This window comes from Drosophila yakuba, chromosome 3R (assembly GCF_016746365.2).
Source record: "Drosophila yakuba strain Tai18E2 chromosome 3R, Prin_Dyak_Tai18E2_2.1, whole genome shotgun sequence".
Classification (NCBI taxonomy): Eukaryota; Metazoa; Arthropoda; class Insecta; order Diptera; family Drosophilidae; genus Drosophila; species Drosophila yakuba.
Genome location: NC_052530.2, coordinates 16,080,711 through 16,104,996, shown reverse-complemented (window position 1 = coordinate 16,104,996; position 24,286 = coordinate 16,080,711). Strand labels below are relative to the sequence as shown.

Genomic DNA, 24,286 nt, shown 5'->3' with positions numbered 1-24,286 from the left:
AAGAACAGAATTTAATTAGTTTTTTAAGAATGTAACATCTTGCAATTGATCTTCATGATCTACCATAATTTCTCTCCGTGGTGGTGTACTTTCGCGCTCTCTCGTTCTCTTCCGCTGGCTTCGGCATCGTGTGTTCTTTGTGTCGGAGCTCATTTGATTTTCGATCGCTTGGCGCGGCAGTTGTCATTCCGTCTCCTCCTCCGCCGTACTAGTGTTTTTGCAATCGCAGCTCTCTCGCAAATCTGGCGGTGCGCTGCGGGTGTGCAGTACATATACTTGTGAGAACTTGTGGTGTGTGTTGTACGCGTTAATCGCTTTATCGCTGTGACGTTGAATAAATTGTGTTTGCTCCAGTTTCCTTTTGAAATGATTTTCAATGCATTGCAGCCACGTTTTTTATTCGCTCTTGTTGCGCCTCGCTGCGTGTGTGTGTGTGTCAAAAGTTGGAGAACAAAATAAATAATGGCCTGGAACATAACAGAAAAGTGTTGTGGCTGTCAAACTGTTGCTAAACACCTCTTATCTCAATCTCCTTTGACTTGACAGTCTGCCCACAACTGGAAAATTATCTATCCTCTCTTCTCGCTCAGTTGTGTATGTGTATGTTTTTGTATCTTCTAGTTTTTTGAGTCAGCTGTCTGTGCTTTATTTTTCCATCTCTTGCACAGCTTTAACGAGTTTGGTTTTCCCCCTTCCTTTTAATGTTTTTTTTTTTTGTTAAGTACTATTCTTAGCTCGCTCGCACTTTTCTTCGTTTTGCTGCACACTTTGTTTACTGTTGCTGTTTCTTTTGTTGCTTTGGAGCTGCCTGTTTGTACACCGGCAGCATAAACTGGTTTTTCGAGTTATTTATGACTTTTTTCCACAATTTATTTTGCCTGCCTTTTTTTTGTATCTGTATCTACTGCGGCCTTTTCTCTCTCTTTATCTCTCCTTCTCGCACTCATTTATTTTTCAGACTTTTGACCTGCAAAAGAAAAGTAACTAAACAAAAAAAGGTTTAAAATCAGTTTGTTGGGGGCGCTTGGGGGTTCGGCTTTGGCATTAATTTCGTAATGTGGCGAAAGTTGAGCGGATTTCTCACATATTGCTGCATGTTTTCTGATCTTTCCCTTCCTTTCATACTCCTCTCCATTGCTCGATCGCACACACATATGTACATACATATAGAAAGACAAAGCGCAGCGGATATGGCAAATTAAAAACATTTTCCAGTTGGAATTTAATAATAGTACGAAAAGAGCAAACACAAAAATAAAAATTGTGATACTAAAATGTGTAGAGTGCAAAAGAAGAAAGCTGAAAAATGTTTAAAAAAAAAAGGTTGCAAAGCCAAAATAAAATTAATGTTTATTTGTTAATTTCAAGCCAACCAGATGTGCAATACAAGTGCTAAAATTGTGTAAAATCCAAGTCAAGTCGCCAACCAAACAATTATAACAAAGGCAGTAAAAATAAAAACACGTTCTTAAACACAACAGCATTAAATCAGCAGCAGCAGCAACAAAAACAACAACAAACACTACAACGAAGAGTGAACGGCCTCAAAGTCAACAACAGCTGCTTACAGTTCGACAGTCACTGGGCGTCGACGATCCCCCGCGACGCTCTGTTTTTTACTCTTCCACGGGATTCCATGCATGAGGCCCTTCTCGCCATCTCGTTCCCACTGAAAGTACCGTTCCACGGCGTCCACCGGGTTAGTTTTCATATATTTAATTTTTTATTACTTTTTCGTTTTGTTTTTTCTTTGCTGAGTCTGCCAAACATTGTCCACTTGTGTTAAACACATGTTAAGGGCTCAGTTTCGAATGACATGCAACAGAAGGGTTGTGGGAAACTATTTGAGATACACTGCGGCAGTGTGACCAGAATCTTGTTTTCGCAGGAAGTTCCTGAAGAGTATTTTAGATGTAGTATGTACGTGTGTACCAGGACAACATAATTCAAAAACTTATTTTAGAAAACGTTGCTGAACCCTACGACAAGTGATAAAAAGGGGGATTATTAAATGATTAGTAATTAGTAATGGAAGAACCGAGCCAGTAACCAAAGAAAGCAATTTATCTACACTTAAATGTCATTTTTCATATCTGTAAAAGAAATTTTCAAACTATCAGCTGTGTTACTTAATAATCAACTTCAACGCTTAGCCTAGCAAATCAGTATTTGTTTATTCGCCATCCGTATTAGTAAATAAAGTCCGTAAATAAATAAAACAAGCAGGCATATTTGAAAGGCAATTATTTGAAGCTAGGATGAATATTTTCCATTCTGTTATAAGTTTGAACTTCCATTACTTAATAAAGTCTAGTTAAAGTTTATGTGCGTAACCAAAATATGTTACGTAATTTAATAAAAAATTAAGAGATTACATTTCTTATTTATCGACTACGCAGTCGATGAGAAAGTGCGAAATTCTTTAGTGCCAAACGTACCCGAAGGTTATTATACACTGTCGTCGCACAGTATTGACTTTTTCCGGCCTTCTGTTCGGCAATCGACAGACAGACCTGCCAATTAAATTTAAATAAGAAAAAACGTGAAAATGTCATTGCTCAAATTGCATTGGCCACGACATTGAACTCGCCCAGAAGCTGCAAGCATTGCAGCAAAAAATAAAGAACAAAAAAAAAACCGAAGGAAACAAAACTTCTGTTGGCAACGCAAACGCACGTGAGGTTTTTCAATGTCGAAAAGCCACGCCCCCGTCAATTCACAAGCGGCCACCAAAGGCGAAAGGAAAGAATCAAGCGTAAATTACGTCGGGTGAAGGAGACAAGCTGGGATTGGGGTTATCTCGGGGTCACTCTCACCCTCACTAAACGTCCGAAAGGTTGAGCCATGCCGGAAGAAAACACTAGAAAGTAAATTACCGACAACTTCCGTATGGTTGCGGTGAAGATAATAGCCATCAGATCAGGTTGATTTTTGTATTTGTAGTGTATTGGTACAAACTATAAATAAAATGGTTAAAAAATTTAGTCAGTGCATTATGTCTCAATTCTTGTCGTTGCTTCCACGAATTCAAAAGCTTGGGTTATTTAAGCATACATTTAATAATAATATTAATTAAATAAACAACATTAATAGGTATAAGTTAAAAGCATATATACTTTGGATTGCTCATATCGGAAAAAGGATCACGAAATTGGATTTCCGAAAACCGCACCAATTCACTTAGGCGATTCAAAAAATTTGTTTAATCACAAGACAGCAAACGCATTTTTAATATGTCATATTGTTGGTTGCTTTTATGCCGTCCAGAAAATTGCATAGAATTTGACCTCTATAGAACACATTTGCATAGCTTTTGGCTTTTGTACGTGTTCCAGCTGAGGGTAAACTAATTAAAGCATTTGCCACTGAAGCTCACACACCGATAAACCGGGCAGATGGCCCACAAACAGGATCTGTATTAGTAGGTGGGAGGGGGTAGGGTGTATTCGATTTCATATTCAATGTTAATCTAACATGCAAAGGTCAATCGGCCATTGAGGCGCCCCCATACACAAAACCACTTACACACACACAAACGAAACGGACATCATTCTGCTATTTCAGTTAGAGGCTGTGGCGTTGATAGACTACGTCGTCAATGGAATTGTTGTCTCTGCTTTGGATGTGGAAGTGGGATGGGTGACGTGCCCAGCCCTAAATTGGCTTCGCAGGGGGCTACATTGGCAGATAAAAAATAAAACAAGAAAGCTAACTTCGGAAGGCCGAATCTTGTCTACCCTAGCAGTAATTACATATAAAAAACAAGAGAGAACGCTATAGTCGAGTTCCCCGACTATCTGATACCCGTTACACAGATAGTGAAAGTGCAAAGGACAGTTTGACAGTTTTTTCCGGTTTGCGGGCGTTAGAGTGGGCGTGGCAAAAAGTTTTTTGGCAAATCGATAGAAATTTACAAGACCAATACAAAAATTAAAAATTTTTAAAACATTTTTCAAAGGTGTGGGCGTGGCAGTTTTGGGCGGTTTGTGGGCGTTAAAGTGGGCGTGGCAGCATGATTCGACAAACTTGCGCTGCGTCTATATCCCTGGAGTCTGTATTCCTAATCTCAACTTTCTAGCTTTTGTAGTTCCTGAGACACCGACGTTCATACGGACGGACATGGCCAACTCGACTCGACTATTGATCCTGATCAAGAATATATATACTTTATATGGTCGGAAACGCTTCCTTCTGCCTGTTACATACTTTTCAACGAATTTAGTATACCCTTTTACTCTACGGGTATAAAAACCTTTGCATACCGAAGAAGAACACCTTACTATCAAAATCACCGTCTCGACTTATATACCATCTGTTAAAAAATGAAGACTTTTGAAAAAGTTCGCTTGACTCTAGCGTTAGAAAATATATATATTACAGATGCGGAGCTCTGACTTAAAGAATTAATCAATTTCGTGTTGCCGCTCACTGTGCAAGGTGCAGTGGAGCCTGCATCTACTCCTATTTTCATCCGTCTTTACTTCCATCTCTTTCCCGCTTTTACCGCCTCCCCTTTTGGGTTGACCTCTCATTTCAAGATGTGCAGCGCCACTTCCCTCTCTCCCGTTACACACTTGTCACTCGTTCATTTCGACTCGCTATTGTCTGACGTCGCTGCTAATCAAGGCGCGCTTATCTAGCCAACTTTAGTGTGTGCGAGTGTGTAGCCCCTCGAGTGGTTTGGTTGTATGTGTATGTGCAAGGTTCTCGGGCTCTCTCCGCTTATCAGTGTGATAGGTCATTTGGTGCGATGCATAGAGAAAAGGCTAAGGAGAGACCAATAAGAAAAATGCGCCACTGTGTGCGTTCATTTATGCTAAGCAAATATGTGCGAATACAGCAATTGTCGTTAGTTTTAGTGATATTTTTTGTGCTTCACACTGCCACTTTGCCTTTCAAAACGTCAAATGCCAATGAAAATGGATATTGACATGTTACGCCATGTCGTTATGCTGGGCGTTATAGCGATTCAATTACGACTTGATTACCAAAAACAAAAATCACATTAATACCAACAAGCTGAATCGCTTTGTAGCATATTGTCAATTAAACTGAATTATCCACATCGGCAATTAATGTACACTTCCAATATTATTTGATTAATGTTTCTGATAAAAGCAGTAAATTTGCTACTAAAATAACTTGACTTGACTGCCAAATTAGTTTTGGCTGCAAAAGAGTGTCATTAAAAAATTAGATGCTTAATATTTTAAAAGGTAATCGATATTTGTTTTACTTATTAGTAGCATACATATGGCCTAATCTTAATTTAAAAAAATTACCTTTTTACATATGTTAGTAGCAAATTAATAGCAAAAATTCAGTTTTCCCGAACGTAGCTTCTTTAAGCTATGATATTTCTCTAAAAACTGATATATAAATTGAACAGAGTGATCACCTATTTTCTATCTAAATATAAATATAATATCCAACGACATTCCCGTTTCAGATGTTTTGTACGTTAGCTCTTCAATTGATTTGCATAATTGAAATTCAATTGGTCGTGCTGGCAATTGTTTGTTTATATAAATATAAATTATAGCAAAAAATATATTGTAAGGAACTTGAAAAGGAAAATAGTGAAATGCAAACGACTCACAAATCTCCAGCTGATAAGTCACCCCGCAAACAGACAAGTAACAAGTAACGACACACGCACTTATCAGTCGATTTTCCTTATCATTTGTTTATTTTTAAGCGCCATTTGTTTTCTTTGATTGCTTACGTAATTTCCCTCTTTTTTGGTGAACACCTATGGGTTTTTTGTGGGGCTTCCCGAATCAGTGGGGTTTTCTTGGCTTTAATTAAATTTGCAATTATGTGAGTTAGTCACAGTTTAGAAGTCACTGTGTCACCTTGATTTCCAATCAATATTCCGTCCAATTAGGCGGAATTCTTTTGCGGTTTCATTTTGCTGTTTCTTGTAAGGATACACAGCAACAAAGGCAAACCTTTATTGAATATGAATATTTCATATATTTTGTTAGTATATATTTAATATTCAAAAAGTAAAAAATGGTTGATATAATTTAATATTCCGAATTCAAATCTGTGCTCCAAAATTTGTCCACTTTTTTTTTGTGTGTAGTGATTTTGACGCTAATGTTGTGGGATTCTAATTGGGATTTTCCGCTTTTTGCGGTTTCTACTATTGCCGTCTTCAGCGCAAGTTCCCTTTTTTTCCTATTCGCTGTCCTCTGGTCTAATTTTCTCCTCTCTTTGCCCTTCCTCCTTATATTCGGATTTCTGTTCAATTTACACTTGATTTATTTATAAGCACACACAGGAACAGATAAAATTGTCTTGCACACACACACACACACACACACATACATGGTTTTCTGAGCGGTAGTATTGTTGAGTGAGTTTGGTCAACCCACCTTGTGCATAATTTTATTTATAGCGCTTGGTTTATTTTTAATTATCGATTTTGTTTTTCCCTACTTTCAAACGCAACAAACAAAATAAGGAATAACATGAACATGTTTGTTCTTTTTTATTTTCTCAATCACTTTCCTTAAAACTGGTTTATTGGTCATTTGATTTTGCAACAAGTGTTAATTTGTTAATGGGAATGTTATGTCACACCGTGTTATCTCACAGAAATGCGAACTTTCTTGTATCAAATCGAATCATTATTAAAAGAAATTGTTTCTAACAATTTTATTTCGAGTCTTTAAAAAATTAGATATTTTAACAAATTTTAATAACTATTTAAACTTTATGTCAAGCAACTGGGATTAACACCCTTGGACAAATTTTAAAACTGTACACATAAATTCAATAATCAGTTGCTTACTGAGCTGTGCTTTCTTATTGCCATGGCCTTTCGGAAGTCTCTTGTAAAACCCCAGGTGCAATATCCAGCAAAGAGCCTTTTGTCATATTCTGATTCACGAAAAAACCTGGCTATCTTCAAGAACAACCGGGAGCAACAAAATACGAACCCGTTTTCATACCAGGCCAAAAGCAAAAGGCGTAGAAAGCCAAGAAACCAAACCGACACCAAAACGTAATAAAAACAAGAAGAAAAAACATTACGCGGAGTCCAACCAAATACAAATGGGTTTATGTGGGGAGCCAGAAACACCGAAGAAGTAGAGTTAAACGGAGATCGATCGGTGGACATTCAGCCATTTATACGTTAATTCCCGTCCATATGTACACAGAGAAACATATACTGGTGTGTGTATGAACCAGTTTTAGCCCCAGGATATTAAGCCATAATACAGTCAAAGCAATAACAAGAAAAGCATGAAAAATAAGACATGTCGAGGCAATGAAATACCCTAGAAAAGCCAACCAACTAGAAATACCAGACCAATTAGCTATTGATGGATAAGATACGTTTTGTTTTCATTTTACAGGAAAAATGTTTCATGAAAAACTATTGCAGCGATTACCTACTCAAATACTATACTAGGTTTTATTAAACCAGATCTTGATCAGCGTATGCATTGTAGAAGATTTGAGCTTGCTAAATAATATTCTGACCGATTTTTAAATACCGTTTGGCTTGACCAAGTTAAACAACAAATTCTTTACAGACAATTTCTGTAGTGTGCATTTGGCATAGGCAAGTGGCTTTGCTATTTTGAGATGAGGTGATGGCAGGGGATAAAGAAGGAACTTGTAATCGGGGTTGAACTTCAACTTGTTTCTGATTCATTTCGTCGCCTGCTCAATCGCCTTTGCTTTTGCCTACAGCAATTTACTCTTTAATTGTTATCGGCGGTTTTTAGTCTTTGTGATTTTTTTTACAGCCCCGGCTAACGGTACAATTATCGTGTGTATGTTGTTATGCCTTGGCGAAAAAAAACTAGTGGGTAGATAACATTTTCCGACTGCCGTTCGCAGCTGGCAAGCAATCGAAGACCGATAGGCAGACTGATATTAAATGAAAGTAGAAATTGAGGCAAAGATGGTGAACAGGGGGTTAACGCAGAACGAGTGGGATACCTAATTATTTCCTGTTAATCGTGTTGGGCGGACAGTAACCAATCCGCCAGTTAACCAATTTAATACTGCCGTGAGCTATTCGGTATTGTATGTGAACAGCGTTATTAACTTAAATATCGGCTGAACAGAAGTTGTAACTAAAATCTTCTATTTACTTTGCCGATCCATTTTTGTGATGAGTAATTGGTGCATTAAAATTACTAGAAGTACGCATTTAAAGCAAATAAGATCTTTAATTTGGGATATACTCTGACACAGTTTGTCATTAATTAGGGAAATACTTTTTTATAAAGAAGTGTAAAAGTTTCCCTTTTTTTTATATATATAATATTTTTTTTCATTCGGGTGACTCATTTTACATCATCTTTGGTAAACGAGCCTTGCATTAACAGAAGGCCACGTGTTGCCCTTAATTTAATAAAGCCACTACTGCCTAGTTATAGTACCGATTAATCAGACGACATTGAACTAAATTTTGCAACAATAAAAAGCATGGGAAAATATGAAATCTTACTGGGGCCACACCCACCCGGCTGCAACAAAGCAAAACCTTTTGTCTTAATCAAACATATTTCCCTTGTCTGGCCATGAGTCACTCCACTACAATCCACTCGACTCGACTGGAGTCGATTCGAATTCTCTGCCCCAACTCTGTCCATGAATGGCTACGCCTGAGCGAGCTCTCTGGACATGTGGCCATAACCAGCAGCTAGGTCTCTATTCCCTCTTCCAAGAGCTTTGGTAAACAGAAACTCACCTGGCCTACACAACTCGACTCGAATCGATTTTTGTTGCCTGTGCAGGGCCACTTGAAAATGCGAAAAGTTTCTGTGTCATTGTCCTGGGTTTATTTTTTTGTACTTACTGGGACAAGAATGAAAACTTATTTATGAGTCGTTAGTAACGCCCACCTATAACAATAACAACATCTGTTTCGGTCGAGCAGGTTTTATGAACTTTACTACTTTGATTTCCGTATGTCACTAGTTTAGATCCTGTATACCCGGGGCTTTTTGGTCTTTCAAAATTAAATGTTGCGCAAATATTTATCCATACAAAAAACTTATATCAAGGAGGAAGAGTACGTACTAATACCGTAGTTCCAAGCTATCAATGACCTTACCAAAGAATATAGTGAATAAAGAACGAATTACTTCTGGTTTTTGTATTTAAGTATTTTGACATTTGGTGTTGGGCACACTAGTACTTAAATTGTGCCCCACCCCACTTTGGTGCTAAGGAATCTTAAAGCAGACATCAGGTAGCTGTTGCGCCGAGTCTGCAGCCCTGTAAAATGTTTACTTTTATTGCAATCAACTTGTTACTAATCGATTTCCGTTCTCTTTCCTTGCAGTGGCGGTGGCCCACAATCGACAACTGCCGGTCCATCCGCTGGTAATGTGGCAAATGCCACCACAGCCCTAGCCGGTGGTAAGAGCTCAAGCAATAACATGTATTCCACCCGCCAATCTGTAAGCACCACAACCGGTGTACTTATGGTCGGACCAAATTTTCGTGTCGGTAAAAAAATTGGCTGTGGTAATTTTGGCGAATTGCGTTTAGGTAAGTCTAAATCAAATACTCATTCGATAATCAACCATTAATGATTTTATTATGCTAACACTTGTATGAACGTTTTCAAATGGTGTTCTGGTAATATGATGATATTAGTTGTTGCCCAGAAGATTTATAAAGAAAAAGTCGATCGTATGCTAATAGTCTTTTACATTTTCCGAGCGACCGTTTGAAAGTTTGAAAAGACCAAATTCTCATATCTTTTCACTTTCTGCTAAAGGACCATTCAAAAATCATTTAAAAAACTCATTACGATTGAGAAAATACTTCCACATAAATCACTCGAAAATCTTGTTTACGACCTAAACCCATACTGCGTATGGTCCGCCACCCCATTGACCTATTCCCCCCCCGAATTTTTACCTGTTGGCATGCAAATATTGTCGCGTTTGGGACCTTCGGTGTTTTATTTTTCTTGCACCTTTTTTTTCGTTGGCCACTTCCTTTCGACGAGCATTCCTTTCCAGGTTTGTTAACCACAATGGGTACAGTGGTTCCCCGCTCCTTTTCACTGGCGGCGAAGAGTGCACAATACAACACAAAATGCCATTCCATTCCGCCATCTGTTTTCTTGGCATCGTCGACGTTGTCGTCATTTTGGCTTTGTTTGCTAAATGCGCTTTTATAAAGTTGTTTTGTACTGGCCCCGCCCCTCCGGCCGGTGTTTATTTTTTTGGGGCCTTCCACTTCCTTTTGTGCATTTGTTGTCATACTGCCAACAGGTAGTACTATAAAGTCTTGCTAATTCTTAGTCGGTTGTAGTGGGCTGTGCCGCTAAAACTGTAATTATCACGAGGTCTCCTTCTCAGACTGTCTCTTTCTCAGCCATTTATTTCGTCTCTTTCCGACGGTCTGAGCCATGCTTTTTCTTTGTTTCCATCTCAGCATCTCGAGACTTGTTATTGCATTTGTTTTGTTGGGTTATTTTATGACTCATTAGGCCGAAGCGTTGACAAAAAGTAAATACGATCGCAAACAATCCCATGAAAGCTGTGTTTAATTGGCTAATTTTATTACCCTTTCAAATTATGATAATCACACAGTTTGAAAGGTACTGGTTGCTTATTTTCAATTACAATTAAATTAATTTCTATGACGTCGCACAGCCCATTTCGTTTCGCTTATGATATCATTTTTATTAATTGTGGTCTATAAATACCCATCGAAAAGTGTGTGTATGTTTGTCTAATTTCTTTTGTTATTTTTATGTTAGATAAAAGGGGAATGCTTAGGCCTTTTACATTTGGGACATTTTCTTGTACTATGCAATCCAAATGACATAATTTTGTTTTGATTTTTAGGAGGCCCGTTTCTTTTATGATTTTACCCATTTCAAACCCAAAGAATAAGTATGTATTTAGAAGCCAGAAACCAGAACGCTGACCAACCTAAATACTTTTCCGCCCATTTTCTTGGCTCATTTTTATGGGCGCCTTGCGTGGGCGTTTCTCATTTAATTTTGGAACTGTCGCTTTATTTTTGTTAGGCGTAGCACGCCCTTTATAAAAGTTTGTTTTCGCTCTCTCATTGTTTTAGTTTTTGTAAGTTAGCTGTTTTATTGTTTATTTCTACGAATCTCTAGAGGTTTATTTTCCATTTTTTGCAGTTGTACGTTTATACATAAATATTTTATATTGCGTTAGGTCACGGTATTTGTTAAGCCTGTTGGCTCCAGGGGTTTTAGATTTGCGGATACAAACTTGTGTCTAATGATCATGAGTCTCAATGGTTCTGTGACTAAGTGAATGCAATTTACAACATCTCCAAAACGGAGACATCTGCCATCTGCTATGCACACTTGCAAAAGAGATTTAAAATTGTTTCCGATCGACCAGAAATCTCACTATTGTCCGCGTAGACAAAAAATTTTCAGACCAACAAATTGTTAATTTTGCATTTTTGATTTTTTGTCCGCATGCTGGTGGGTGTTCTAGTGGTCTAAGAATTCAGCAAACAAAACACTTTTTAGGGGGCAAGGCGGGCAAAGGGCATTGCTAGCAGCGGTACTTTCTAGCATTTCATTGAAATCATGCGGTTTCCTATCGCAGATTTGTTGTATCTTTATGCGTTTGTGTGTGCGACCACTCTATCATCAGCGTTTCAATGTTGTGTCTGTTGATAAGCAACGTCTGTTTCACCCATCCACTCACCCAGCAAACTCATAAAAGCCAAACCCAAGCCACCCACACATTCTTGTTGGTCTCTCTCTCTGTCACCGACTTTCTCATGACATAATTTCGCACATGAGCGCACTGTTCGTTGTTGACATTTTCTCTCAGCTTCTGTCTGAGGCTCCGTCATGTCGTGGTATCTAAAATGCAATTCTCGAATTATGCGACCTTGTTCTTAATTCCGCTTCCGGACGATTTGTTTTAATTTTAATTTAATTTTTGTTTTTAAAAAAATCGTCTGAATATTGAAGCTTAGGTTGAGACCAAGGGAACTGTGATATTGCTTGTATTTCTAACTATTATTTTTCCCCCATTTGGCTAGGTCGCCGAATGTGTTGCTTCGGTGGTGGTGTTGGAGGGCGTAATGGGCGTGGCACTACTGACAATGGTGGGGCAGGTAAACGCGTTGAATGCATGTGATTGGCGATAGTCTTAGGCATGTAAAGCCACATGTGCATACAACTCTCTTCTGTTCTTATTTGGCATTTATTTATTGAAGTTGAATATTTAAATATTTGCTGTTTTACTTTTTAAACGTCAGATGAATAAAACTAATGGCGACTTTCCTTTTTTCCAGGCAAAAATCTTTACAACAATGAACATGTAGCAATAAAAATGGAGCCTATGAAGTCAAAGGCTCCGCAACTACACTTAGAGTATAGGTTTTATAAACTATTAGGATCACATGGTATGTAATCTATCGCTTTATAACTCTGCAGCCTGTTCTACGAACCCACTCATAACTTTACCCAAAGCCGTCGTCCCACTAACACTAACTAATGAACTAACAACCAATGTCCAAACTCCTCTGTAGGGAATAAAATTCGAATTGCTCTGAGGAGGTACGAATTGTAAATGATTATCCCTGTCACAACTTATCTCCCCCCTCTCCGTATCTTTTACTAACCAATTAATATTACTGAAAGTAAAGTTTTGCACCGTTACCACCATTTTATTAGATTCATATGTAAACGAATATATTTATCATTTTTGTAAAACACTTCTGGTACCTCGTTTGTGGTAAACGCACTGCGAAGAAAGAATACGACGAAAAGAAAAACATGAATAGATTTTCTCAAGCATATTTTCGGAGGTCGGTCGGTGCGTGAAGTGAAATTTAAAAAAATTATTAAAAACAAAAACTGTAAAAACACCACGTCCCAAATCTATTGTATTTCTGTAGTAAAACAGCTGAGGCTACAACTGCAACTACTGTTATAACCGCCAATGTAAAACAGCTCGAAATTCACTTTAAAGGCAAACCAAATCTATACATATATCCTACTATATATACATATGTATAGATTTCTCAATTATTGCCCAACTTTTCATTATTTATAATTTTTTCTGTGTAAAATTCCTTTGTTTTCTGTTGCTTTAACTTATTTGTTGTTTATTTAAATATCTTGGTCTCTGTTCCTCCATTATTCATCAACTACTACAACACCAAATACCTCAAATATTTGCTATGAATTATTGAACCGCTAAATTGAAATTTAAACCCGAATCCGAATCATCATGCGCTGCTCTCTATCTATCTATATTTCTCCCCGTGTCTGCTGCAATCTACCACAACATTACAACCAACTCGATTATGAACTGAATTGAACCAACCTACAACCAACCAACTACAATCAACTATTGCATAATACATTGTGATGCCATGTTGCTATAATATATTGCTATGAACCAACCCCTCACCAACATCCCAACCACTAAATTGGACCCCAAATCGGAATTGGAATGGAATTTTGTCTGATCCTGAACGCAATACAAATAAATGCGACATCGAAATGCAGCCGATAACGCCCCAGATGGCATACCACGCATTTATCACTTGGGCACTTGCGGTGGCCGTTACAATGCCATGGTTTTAGAGTTATTGGGATTATCATTAGAAGATCTCTTCAATATTTGCGCCCGTAAATTTTCACTTAAGACTGTATTGATGATAGCGAAACAACTTGTAAGTGTGGCATCCACCAAAAGTGATAAAAACATCACCAAAAAAGTGTTGTAGACGAAAGTAAAGCGGTTTTCACTTGATTTAAAAAAGTAATAATATTGTGTGGGGATATTTGCTATTCCAGGGAAATTATGCAATTCTAGATTTTCAAAAGAATGCTGACTGTATTTTACGTGTCCGCCTCCCTCATAAAACTCATTTCCAGAAAATTAAAATAAAGATCGCATTTTTAAGCGTCCTGTATAACATTCATATCTTGTGAAATCCGCCAGCATATCGTCCATGAACTAATTTCTTTTAATTTGGAATCAAAAGTGTCTCAACGGCTAAAATATAGGTTCAATTTTTGTTTTCTTGATTTAGTACGTTTTAGAGTCTATGCAATGAACGTTAGTCAACTTTTTAGTTTACTGTAGAAAATGTAGTAAAGGTAATAATACTTTTATGTTGCAACTTTCAATATCGTTTAACGGATCTGCAAAAACTTATAACACCAAAAAGCAATCCCTTCAAAGCATGTAATGCGTCCTTTAAAAATTAATATTTTAATAAAACACTTAATTGTACATAAACCCAAGAGGAATCCTTTGTTCCATTGTGTTTTCAAGTTTAAAACAACAGAAATGAACACATTAGTTAACAATTTCGTTGTTGATCTTGTTAATACTTTACTCAATTTTTCATTTATCAAAACTGACTTTTGTAGTCTATCTCTTCTCTTTGACAAAAAAAATTGCAATGTATATAATTTAACCAAAACTACTAACACAGTTGCAAAAAGATCTATCGAACTGTTTATCAGAATTTAGGGAATCCCAAAACCTGTTATACACACCACACACACCGCCAAGGAAACTATTTTAGTTTTAAGATTATTTGTAAGCACACACAAAACTCTGTTATATTCGAGTAGAAGTTTCTACTGGTTAGGTCAAATGAAGTTCGGAGGAGGAGGATGAGTTGGTAGGTGAGTTCCCGTCTCCAGGTTGGTTTTCCAGCAGTCATTTCCTTGTGTATATGCTTCGAGAATCTCTATTTTTGTTGTTCTTGTTGTGTTTAGCACAGTTGCCCGAATAAGTATTTATACTTTCGCTCGATCTCTGTCAAATGAAAGGTGGTAATATCGTAAGACGCGCTACACTAACCTCCAGAACATGAGCCAAATCCATCGCTCTCTACACATCACTCTCCCACTCTGTCTTTTTCCTTTTTGTTGTGCCCGAACCGTCAAATTTAAAATGCAGCTTAAAAGAACAAAAACGTTTTTTTAAAGAAAAAAAACAACAGAATTTTCTATTTTGTATCTCTCATCTTTCTTTCTTATCTCTTCCATCTCTTTATCTCTTGCTCACGAATTGTTTGCAAAAATACAACAAAAACAACAACAAACAACAAATCGATCAACCAAAAAACTTTTGTGCGCTGTCCAACACTCGAATAAATAATAATCACTCGCTCGCTTCCTCCCAACAAAATTTTATGTCAACCCAACCGAACAATCGACAATAAAATCGACCAATCAATCAATTAATCGATCGATCAATCGATAGCAGAGGGTGTACCAGAAGTATATTACTTCGGCCCATGCGGCAAATACAATGCTCTTGTTATGGAGTTGCTTGGTCCATCACTTGAAGATTTATTCGATATTTGCGGCAGACGTTTCACTTTGAAGAGCGTACTTCTGATAGCTATACAATTAGTAAGTACTACCACAACAAAATCCACAAAAACCAAAGTTAAACAACGAAGTATAAAACAACAGATGTTGCAATCGCAAAGTTTTTCTTAAGCACGCGCATAACTCTGCACATAATCACATTTACAACACTGGTAGCCGAGGTGAAAATTAACCAACACTAGTCCTAAGATCAAGATCGAAACACCTTTTGTTTGTTTTGCGTGTGTGTGGGTTGGGGTGTGTATATGCGTTTTTATTAGAGTTGCTTGGTTATTAGCTTATATTTTTAACTCTTATTTACTATTTATTTAATGTTCATTACTAACAAGAAACCAATAGGTCGCTGCCTCCCTATTTCGACTCACTCTTTCTGTCATAATCGTAGCCGCCTGGTTGAGGTTTTATTTGTAACAACTTTTGTTTGCATTCATAACGAGGCATCGTTCACTAAAAATGCTTCTTTACCGAAAATGATCTTATATTTTAGAATAACAAAAATCAGCTAAACAGGAGGAAACAAACGTTCATTGTAATTAAAATAAATTTGCATGTACACATCAATCTGTAGCTCAACATATATATTTCTGAGTTTGTTATTTTTATGATTTACCAGCGATAAATAATAAAATCCGATGTCATCAAAGAAAACAAATTTACAGTGAAAAACATAAACAGCTAGTTGAGACACTACAGAAAAATATAAAATAAATCGATTTTTATTTTATTAATTAAAAGCGAAAAAGGGCATTTTATAAGCATTAAAACATCTATAGAATGCTCTTTTACAAAATTTGCATTATTAACTAATTTTCTTTTCACTTCTTAAAAAAACCATCCTGATAATACAAATATAGCTCCACCGGATCGAATATGTTCATAGTCGGCACTTAATATATAGGGATGTGAAACCTGAGAACTTTCTCATTGGCAGAACGTCAACAAAACGTGAAAAAATTATACATATAATTGGTAAGATCTTAAATTAAGTATTAAACGTACTGCAAGTTCTTACAACATTTTATCAACAGATTTCGGTTTGGCCAAAGAATACATTGATTTAGATACAAATAGGCATATACCATATCGGGAGCATAAGTCCCTAACTGGAACGGCACGTTATATGTCAATCAACACGCACATGGGGCGTGAGCAGTCGCGACGCGATGATCTGGAGGCATTGGGACATATGTTTATGTATTTCTTAAGGGGTTCACTGCCGTGGCAAGGCCTAAAGGCTGATACACTCAAGGAGAGATATCAAAAAATCGGTGATACGAAACGAGCAACGCCCATCGAGGTGAAATATACCCCGCAAATCCCTTTAATCACATTAAACCTCGTACTAACGTCTGTTTTTCAATACTCAGGTGCTTTGTGATGGACATCCGGAAGAGTTTGCGACATATTTGCGTTATGTACGGCGGCTAGATTTTTTCGAAACTCCCGACTATGATTTTCTGCGAAGACTGTTTCAAGACTTATTCGATCGTAAGGGATACACCGACGAGGGCGAGTTCGACTGGACAGGGAAGACAATGGTGAGTTATATCTTCTCCTACCCCATTAAAATTACACTCTCTTACACATTAAGACTCCCAAAAAAACATTCCACCGAATTCTAAAACTTGACCCTAATCTAACCCATAGGAGACATAGTGAAATGCAAGCTTTTAGAAATATTTAAATTGATATTCATAACGTCTCGAACATCTAAAAATATCTTAAGTTAATTATCATGTAATTGAAAAATCATTTCTAATGATGGAATTATCGAGCATGACATCAAAACTCGATTGACTGAGCCAACCGCCGCCATTGCCCTCAAAACCCACCATGAATGATTTGAATTAACCGAAAAACAAATGAAAGCCGCATGGAATTGTCGGTTTGTATGACGTCAATGTAACCAACTACTAACATGGCGGGATCCTAGTTGTGGCGCTATCGGTTTTTCGTTACCCGCCGCTGCTGCACAGAAGATTGGGCTCAGTTTGTTCTTAGTTTGATTCCTGTTGCCAACGACGACATATGTTATCTTTCTCTGCCTTCAATGAATTCACTGAAATATATATTTTTATAAAGTGCCCCTACTCACATGCAAGATAGAAACTTAAATTAAAGCGCAATATAAACAGTAAAGACCCATAATCAAATCCGAAAAATGGTGTTTTAATATTTATTGTTTCCCTTAAACTTAGCGCTATTGCTATTAAAACACTTTCATGTTTCGATTTTAAGACCAAGGAACAGCTGGACCAAATGAAGGTCATTAAGAATGCACCGCCATCGCATTTGGCCAAAAATAAGTCTGACAAGGTACCAAAAGAAATCCAAATGCTGAAATATGTCTTTGAATTCTAATGCTAAAACAGTGCTGCATAGTTATGTATGACGCTCGATCACTTTCAGTGTTGGTCAATGCTTTGTCTCAGTGTGTAAGCTCGTTGCTTTAGGTGGTTAAGCTATCGTATGTTAAGTACAAACTATTAATGAGACTAACTTAAGCAACCAATTGAAGCCATTTATAACAGCACTTTTCTTCTCTCCTTGATCTCTTTTCTCTTTTTTCGGTTGTCAACACCGTTTTATGTGCGTGTAACTCTGTGTGTTAAAAAAAAACTACTGAATCATCTATATATAAACATGTTATCAAATTTAATACATGCATTCACATCACTGACATAAAACAGTCAACGCCCGTCGGATCTCTGCAAACTGGCCATGAAGTCATCATTTCACCAAATAAAGATCGTCATAATGTTACGGCTAAGGTAATGTATATCATAACAATTTACTAAAGTAGTGCGAAAAGGAATCAAATTTGTGCTCTCGATCACAGACAAAATTCAACTTGATTATTTTATGTAATGTTTATAAGACAAAAAACAGTTATCCTTGTTTCAACTTAGCTTTAGCGAACTTTTTTCTCTTTGGTTACTCAGTTCTTTTCTTCTAACATTCGTTATTCACTGCTCTTCTTTCTCTACTTATGCTCAACGCTTTTGTTTTGATCCTACTCTTCCCCACACACAACATTTGATATAAAACTATAGGATGTTTCTTATTTTGATTTTGATGACGAAGTTGATAATGAGAATGAAGAATATATAATACTCCAGGTTAGACGTTGTAGACTTGAAAAATATCTCTGTAATGGTTAGTGTGAATTAAAGTGCTCTTCTACTCCTTTTACGCATACATACGTCTGGTTGCAGACTACATTGCTAGGTTTATAAATGCTTTGGGTTTCATTGTCTTTTTCTTAGTGAAAATATGCTAATGCAAGGCTAGGATATTTGAAAAATAATTTCAAATAACTGCTTGAAATAGATAGAATATTCAGATGCTGTTAGTAGATGCTCGACTAACCTAGTTTTAAAAATGCACAGAAATGCTTTAATCGATCGGTGAACGGGATTTGTAAATTAATTTAATTATAATTTGGTAAAATCTTTGCTGTTAGTATAACCCTTGTTTATTCTTATTACATTCGCCTTTGATTGTCTGTTGTATGGACTACGTTGTTTTTTTTTTTGTTTGGGTTTTTTGTAGCACATTCTTGACTTGCTTTAGTTTTACTTAGACTCACTCACAATCCCTAAATTATAAAGATTTTAAATTATAAATTACTAGAGCTGTCTGTCTCTATGTTGTACAGAAATAACTTTTTTAAATTTAATTATTAAACAAATTGCATAAATCCGTTTTCACCAATTGCTCGACCGCAAACCGAACTGAACTGTTCCGAATTTAAACAAAAATAATCAAAACCAATTGTCCAAATCCTTCACCACCACTTCAACCACCACCACCATAACCCAACCAAAGACAAATGCCAAAGGAGGTGTTGCTGCGTGGCCTGATGTGCCAAAGCCGGGGGCAACACTGGGCAATCTAACGCCGGCCGATCGGCATGGTTCAGTACAGGTAAGTTGCGACAACCGGCCAGTGTTGTACAACAGTTTTTTCTTTTTCTTCCGTTTCCGTTCCGTTTTATTTCTGTTATGTCGCTCGCTCGCCCGCTCAGTCTACAGTCTGTATTTGTGCATACATAATCTAAACTTAGCAAACTTCAGCTCCTTGGCAAGACCTAGCATACATATAAATAAAAGACATTTGAATTCGCCTCATTACGTTATTGAATTCTTGTTCGACTGTTATTCTGTACATAATTCCCTATATATATATTTTCTATAATTATTACAATGAAACATTATCTATCGCAGACTGTTATATTTTTGGCCTTTTCAATTCTAATGTTTTCACTTGATTTACTCTACATTAGCTCAACAAGGTACTGAACAATAATCTCTCTTCCCAACGTGTGTTATTCCTACTCCTCTCCACTACAGTTTATTCCACTTCCGTTACGTTTGATTTGGGTTTTCCAACACGTTTTGTTAGTTTCTTCTTGGGTATTTTTCTAGGATCTTCCTCTTTTTTTGAACCTAGAGCATTTCTTTAATATTAGTGAAAATAATTGATGCTAGAGGATCCTTATAAAAACTGCATGAATAACAAAGAAGAAACGTAGCCTTTCTCTACTTGTGCACGGTACTAATGCAAGTTTCAGCAGTGCATTAACCAACACTACTTAGCAGTATTTGTTATTGACTGCATGCCACACAATACATTACACCACTCTAGAGAAGCATGGATCACTTTTCATATCCGCAGTTGTGTAACAATACCTTCCTAGATTCGACTGGAGAAAACTCATTTTTCATAAAGTGAAATCATTGGCATTTATTTCGAGTCGGAAAGACCACTTTTGATGTATCGAATCAAATTCGAAACCAAAACACAACTTATTACAGAGATTGCCTGAAGATTCAAGCTCGGATGATGATAGCCCCTTTGATGCTTACTATGAGAAAAGCGATCCCGAAGACGACCCTAAGAAATAGGACACCAACGAACCACCAACACTTCTACTATTCTCCCAAATACCACATCGACAGCTTCTTTTAAAACCTAAACGACATTTTCCTTCGCCATAAACCAAACCCTGTTTGCTTTCCTTTTAAATGGGCTATCCAAGGTATTTGAAATATAACTTGTCTGTCCTAGTACTTTGATCTTGTTCTGTATACATCCATCATCTAAATGTGTGATCTGCAAACGCCCTGACAATCCAGGCAATCTCCGAAATAGGCTGAGGGTACATATTACCTTTTAAAAACCGTCAAGGGTATTGAATTTACAAAATTAAAATTTTTTCATCCGTAGTCTACTTGGCTCTGTAGTGCTGTCAAGATAGTCATTGTTTGTATAACAGTTTCGTTCTGTGTGATGTCTGTACTGCCATTCCAACCGATACTTTTTTATCGACTGTACTTAAACTGGTTCTTTTTTGATTAGCGATTAAAAAAGCGGTTTAAATCGTTTAATTATGTATAATCACTTCTTATTGTACATACTCGTACTATATGTTTAGTACAAAATCTAATAACAAATGTATACTAATATTAAAATTGTATTCCTTTTCTTTTTTCTCTAACATTCCTTTGCAGGTTGTGAGTTCGACGAATGGCGAACTAAATCCGGACGATCCCACGGCCGGACACTCAAACACACCCATCACACAGCAGCCGGAAGTCGAAGTGGTCGATGAAACAAAGTATGTGTTACTTAGGCGATCAATTAATCGGTATATCGATATGTAGCTTGATGATAGACGTGTTGCGGAATAGATAAACCTTTCTATAGACAAAACTTTGTACATAATAAACTTGTTTTTAGATACTCCGATATAAAAAATGGGCGATTTTAGAGGCATGGTTGTAGGGTAATATGTACATGTAAATGAATAAACTTTTGGTATTGATCACTTATTAAAATTTTTCAGAGCATATCTTTTGGGGCGTGTTTTTTGTTTTAGATGTTAGTGCACTAATAGCAGCACAACAAAAATAAAACGTATGTGATATAGATTGTCTGTAAAGCGTCTTAATTAAAAAATCATAGGTATTTTATAGATATATCGATACATTGATTAACAGATCCACTAGATATTTAAAGAATTTTTTTGCTTTGTCGTTTTTAATGCGCAACTTCCGTTTTCCGTTCTCTCTTTCTCTTTCTCCCCCGACCAATCCACTGCCTCCGCCTATGCCTATGCCTACGTCTCCCCCTCTGAATCCGTATCCGAATCCGAATCCGTCTCGTTTCTGTCCCTTGGTTAACTGTCTCCAGTGGTTCCTTATATTCCAGATGTTGTTGTTTCTTTAAACGAAAGAAGAAGAAATCGACGCGCCAAAAATGACTAGACGGTGTACAATGTAGTCCAGAACGCGAGGCAGTCACCCTGCTGCGTGCCACTTCACATTCAAACTCACGGGATAGCGTATTGAATAATCCGAGTCAGGATTATATCCAACAGGCAACGTCGCAGCATACGTTGCGTTATCCTCCATCCGCGTCGATGTTGACGCCAACACCAACTACAAACACACCGACACTTCCGTTGTAATTTATATAAATATAAAGCCTGATGCAAAATGCAGAAAGCAACAAAAAAATATTAAACGAAACCCAACAAAACAAAAATAAAAACAAAACAAATGAACCCCGTACACATTAAATACACTAAAAAACAGTAAAAACAAACAAAATGAAACCAATTTTGATTAATTATTGTAATGATTGTATTTTATTATTATTTTTATTATTTACCAATTTTGCGTTTATTATATAAATTATTATAATTATTAATTATATTATTAATTAATGCTATTATAAATAAAAAAGAAAACAAAATTCAAACGTAATTCAAAACGACTAGAATCGACACGGCGACTCAAGCCAGAATCACTCACAGCCAGGGCAGCTCCTCCCGTCGGTGTCTTGTGAAGGGAATCGTAAAAAAAGCTCCCTAAAACCACTATCACTATCAATACCCCTCAGAACCCTATTGCTCTTAACTGAAGGAAACTTAAACACACAAAAACCACTTAAAGCATATTTATATATTATATACATATTAAAAGAGACAAAAACAAAACTAGTGCAGCATCATTTAATGAGAGAAAGAAGAACATATTTATACGCAACCAACAAACTTGTAAATTATAATGAAAGAAAAGAAAGCAAAAATAAACATAATTTTTTAAAACTATTCAACTTAATATATGTATGTATGAAGTCATATGAAAACAACTTAGGCGTTATACATGTACCATCGTCAGATAAATAGCTAAGCTACATTTATGGAATCCCTCTACCACCTTTCGCATTAATCTAGAAGTCTTTTTCGCTTGACTTTTATTTGGGTATATAACCAACACAACTGGATACTGAAATAATATTTTTAGAGAAATCCTAAAGTTTCGCCCTAGGGGAAATCTGAAAGTGAAACTATGGAATTATAATTATGCTTTCATGACCAATCAAATGTGCAAAAAAACAATTAGATTTATACTTTCCGTATAAAGAAATTAAATATGAAAAAAATAAAAGTGATTTCAAAGATCAACTTGGTGGGTAGACATTTGGGTAAATCAGATTCTGAAGGAGATACTTGTTTTCTGAATTCAAATACCGTTTTAAAAATGGTTTGTATATGTGATTTACTTTCAGTGTCTTAAAAAGTAACACATTTTTAAGTATTTGAATCCCATTTAAAGGTTTTCACGAATGTAAAGTTTTTAAAATCTTCTAATTAACACTGTCAATCTATTGTTGGAACCAATCATCTCGAAAAAATAATACCCCTTTATTTATTGATCAAAACGTTCGCTACTTGTCTGATAATGGCTATATGTATAAAGCTATATGATGTACTAGATATACAGTATGAATCAATAAGCAGCTTGGGTTAGTTCTGTTTGGAATGCACTTTTCTATACCTAATATGTACATATATATACACAAGTATTTTGATATATATACACGTCTATGTATCGGATAAATCAAAATGTAGAAATCGCTTTTGGTAGTCGAATTAATTTGGAGGATTTAATTTCTGATCGTTTCTTAGATAATTTCTTGTTTATGATGTGCGAAGTTAGCGTAATAAATTGTTAGGAAACTTCCCAAGTTTCCGCACAGATCAATCATTTGATAGGTAAATACTAATGTACTGAGCCCTTTCTTTGACATTACGTGATATGAGTACTAAACTACTAAAAAAGTTGCCTGCAGCTAATACCGACTTCCCAAAAACACATCTCCGACTCTGAACGAATTTGATTTTTCTCTACACTTCTCCATGAAACGCGAAAAGTAAAGCTAAAATCAATAAATTGTATGTGGAAATATATATTTTAAACAAATTTTTTATACTTATTACAAAAATATACATATACGAGGAAAACAAAAACAGCATTGACTAAACAAGGACAATGCAAATTTTTCGTGTTTTTTTTGCAATCTTTTTAGCATATGAAAGCAGAAAAAACATTGAAAACCGCAAATAAAATTTCAAATTTTACATAAATAACATTGCATATACAATTAACCAAAATTTCCTGTATAGTTAAAAAACTCATTTGTATTATATATGAAATATTAAAGATACACAAACAAATTACGCTAACATTAATATTTCTATGACAAAAATAGAATCCGAGAAACAACCAAACCGCACTAGTTTATATAAAGTAAATTATAAAAATATACATACATACATAATTGACTTTAAATGTTGATAAACAAACCCAAAACCAAATGAAAAATAACCCATGCATTGATTAATGTATTCAAGAACGGAAATTTACATATTTACGACGCAAAGAGGATGGAGTGCGGAGCAGATCGAAGATAACAAAAAGCGTTTAATGGTTGGCAAGCAAGCAGTGCACGCAGGCCTTTTGCTATTTGCAGGTATAGCAGTTAACATTGTTAACTGCGGCAAAGCAGTTTTAACACAAAAGTAAATCGAAACAATTAATTATAATAGAGCTAAAAAAAATAATAAGAAGAAAGCAAGTGAAG

At 36.3% G+C, this 24,286-nt stretch overlaps 1 protein-coding gene across 31 annotated transcripts; it reads left to right on the top strand.

Annotated features, from left to right (window-relative positions):
- Positions 1-163: 163 nt before the first annotated feature.
- On the top strand, positions 164-22,447 carry LOC6537066 (casein kinase I). Of its 31 annotated transcripts, XM_039376148.1 has the most exons (14): positions 164-291; positions 1,369-1,699; positions 9,314-9,522; positions 12,283-12,393; positions 13,505-13,671; positions 16,207-16,321; positions 16,381-16,649; positions 16,720-16,890; positions 17,591-17,668; positions 18,043-18,123; positions 18,406-18,471; positions 19,181-19,279; positions 20,866-20,972; positions 21,548-22,447. In XM_039376148.1, exons 3-14 carry the CDS (start codon positions 9,411-9,413, stop codon positions 21,615-21,617), a joined length of 1,446 nt encoding a protein of 481 aa, XP_039232082.1. In that variant the 5' UTR covers positions 164-291; positions 1,369-1,699; positions 9,314-9,410; the 3' UTR covers positions 21,618-22,447. The 31 variants fall into 31 exon arrangements, with proteins under 31 accessions (XP_039232082.1, XP_039232075.1, XP_039232073.1 ...); XM_039376141.1 differs by lacking the exons at positions 164-291; positions 1,369-1,699; positions 13,505-13,671 and adding exons at positions 8,976-9,040; positions 15,225-15,373; XM_039376139.1 differs by lacking the exons at positions 164-291; positions 1,369-1,699; positions 13,505-13,671 and adding exons at positions 8,976-9,040; positions 15,222-15,373.
- Positions 22,448-24,286: the final 1,839 nt, after the last annotated feature.

Bases quoted from the DNA above. Each gene is read 5' to 3' on its own strand.
- LOC6537066 (XM_039376138.1), top strand. From the start codon at position 8,991: ATGTTGCGCAAATATTTATCCATACAAAAAACTTATATCAAGGAGGAA. The intron at 9,523-12,282 runs GTAAGTCTAAAT...CCTTTTTTCCAG, and splicing joins TTTTGGCGAATTGCGTTTAG to GCAAAAATCTTTACAACAAT. The intron at 12,394-13,504 runs GTATGTAATCTA...ATCGAAATGCAG, and splicing joins TAAACTATTAGGATCACATG to CCGATAACGCCCCAGATGGC.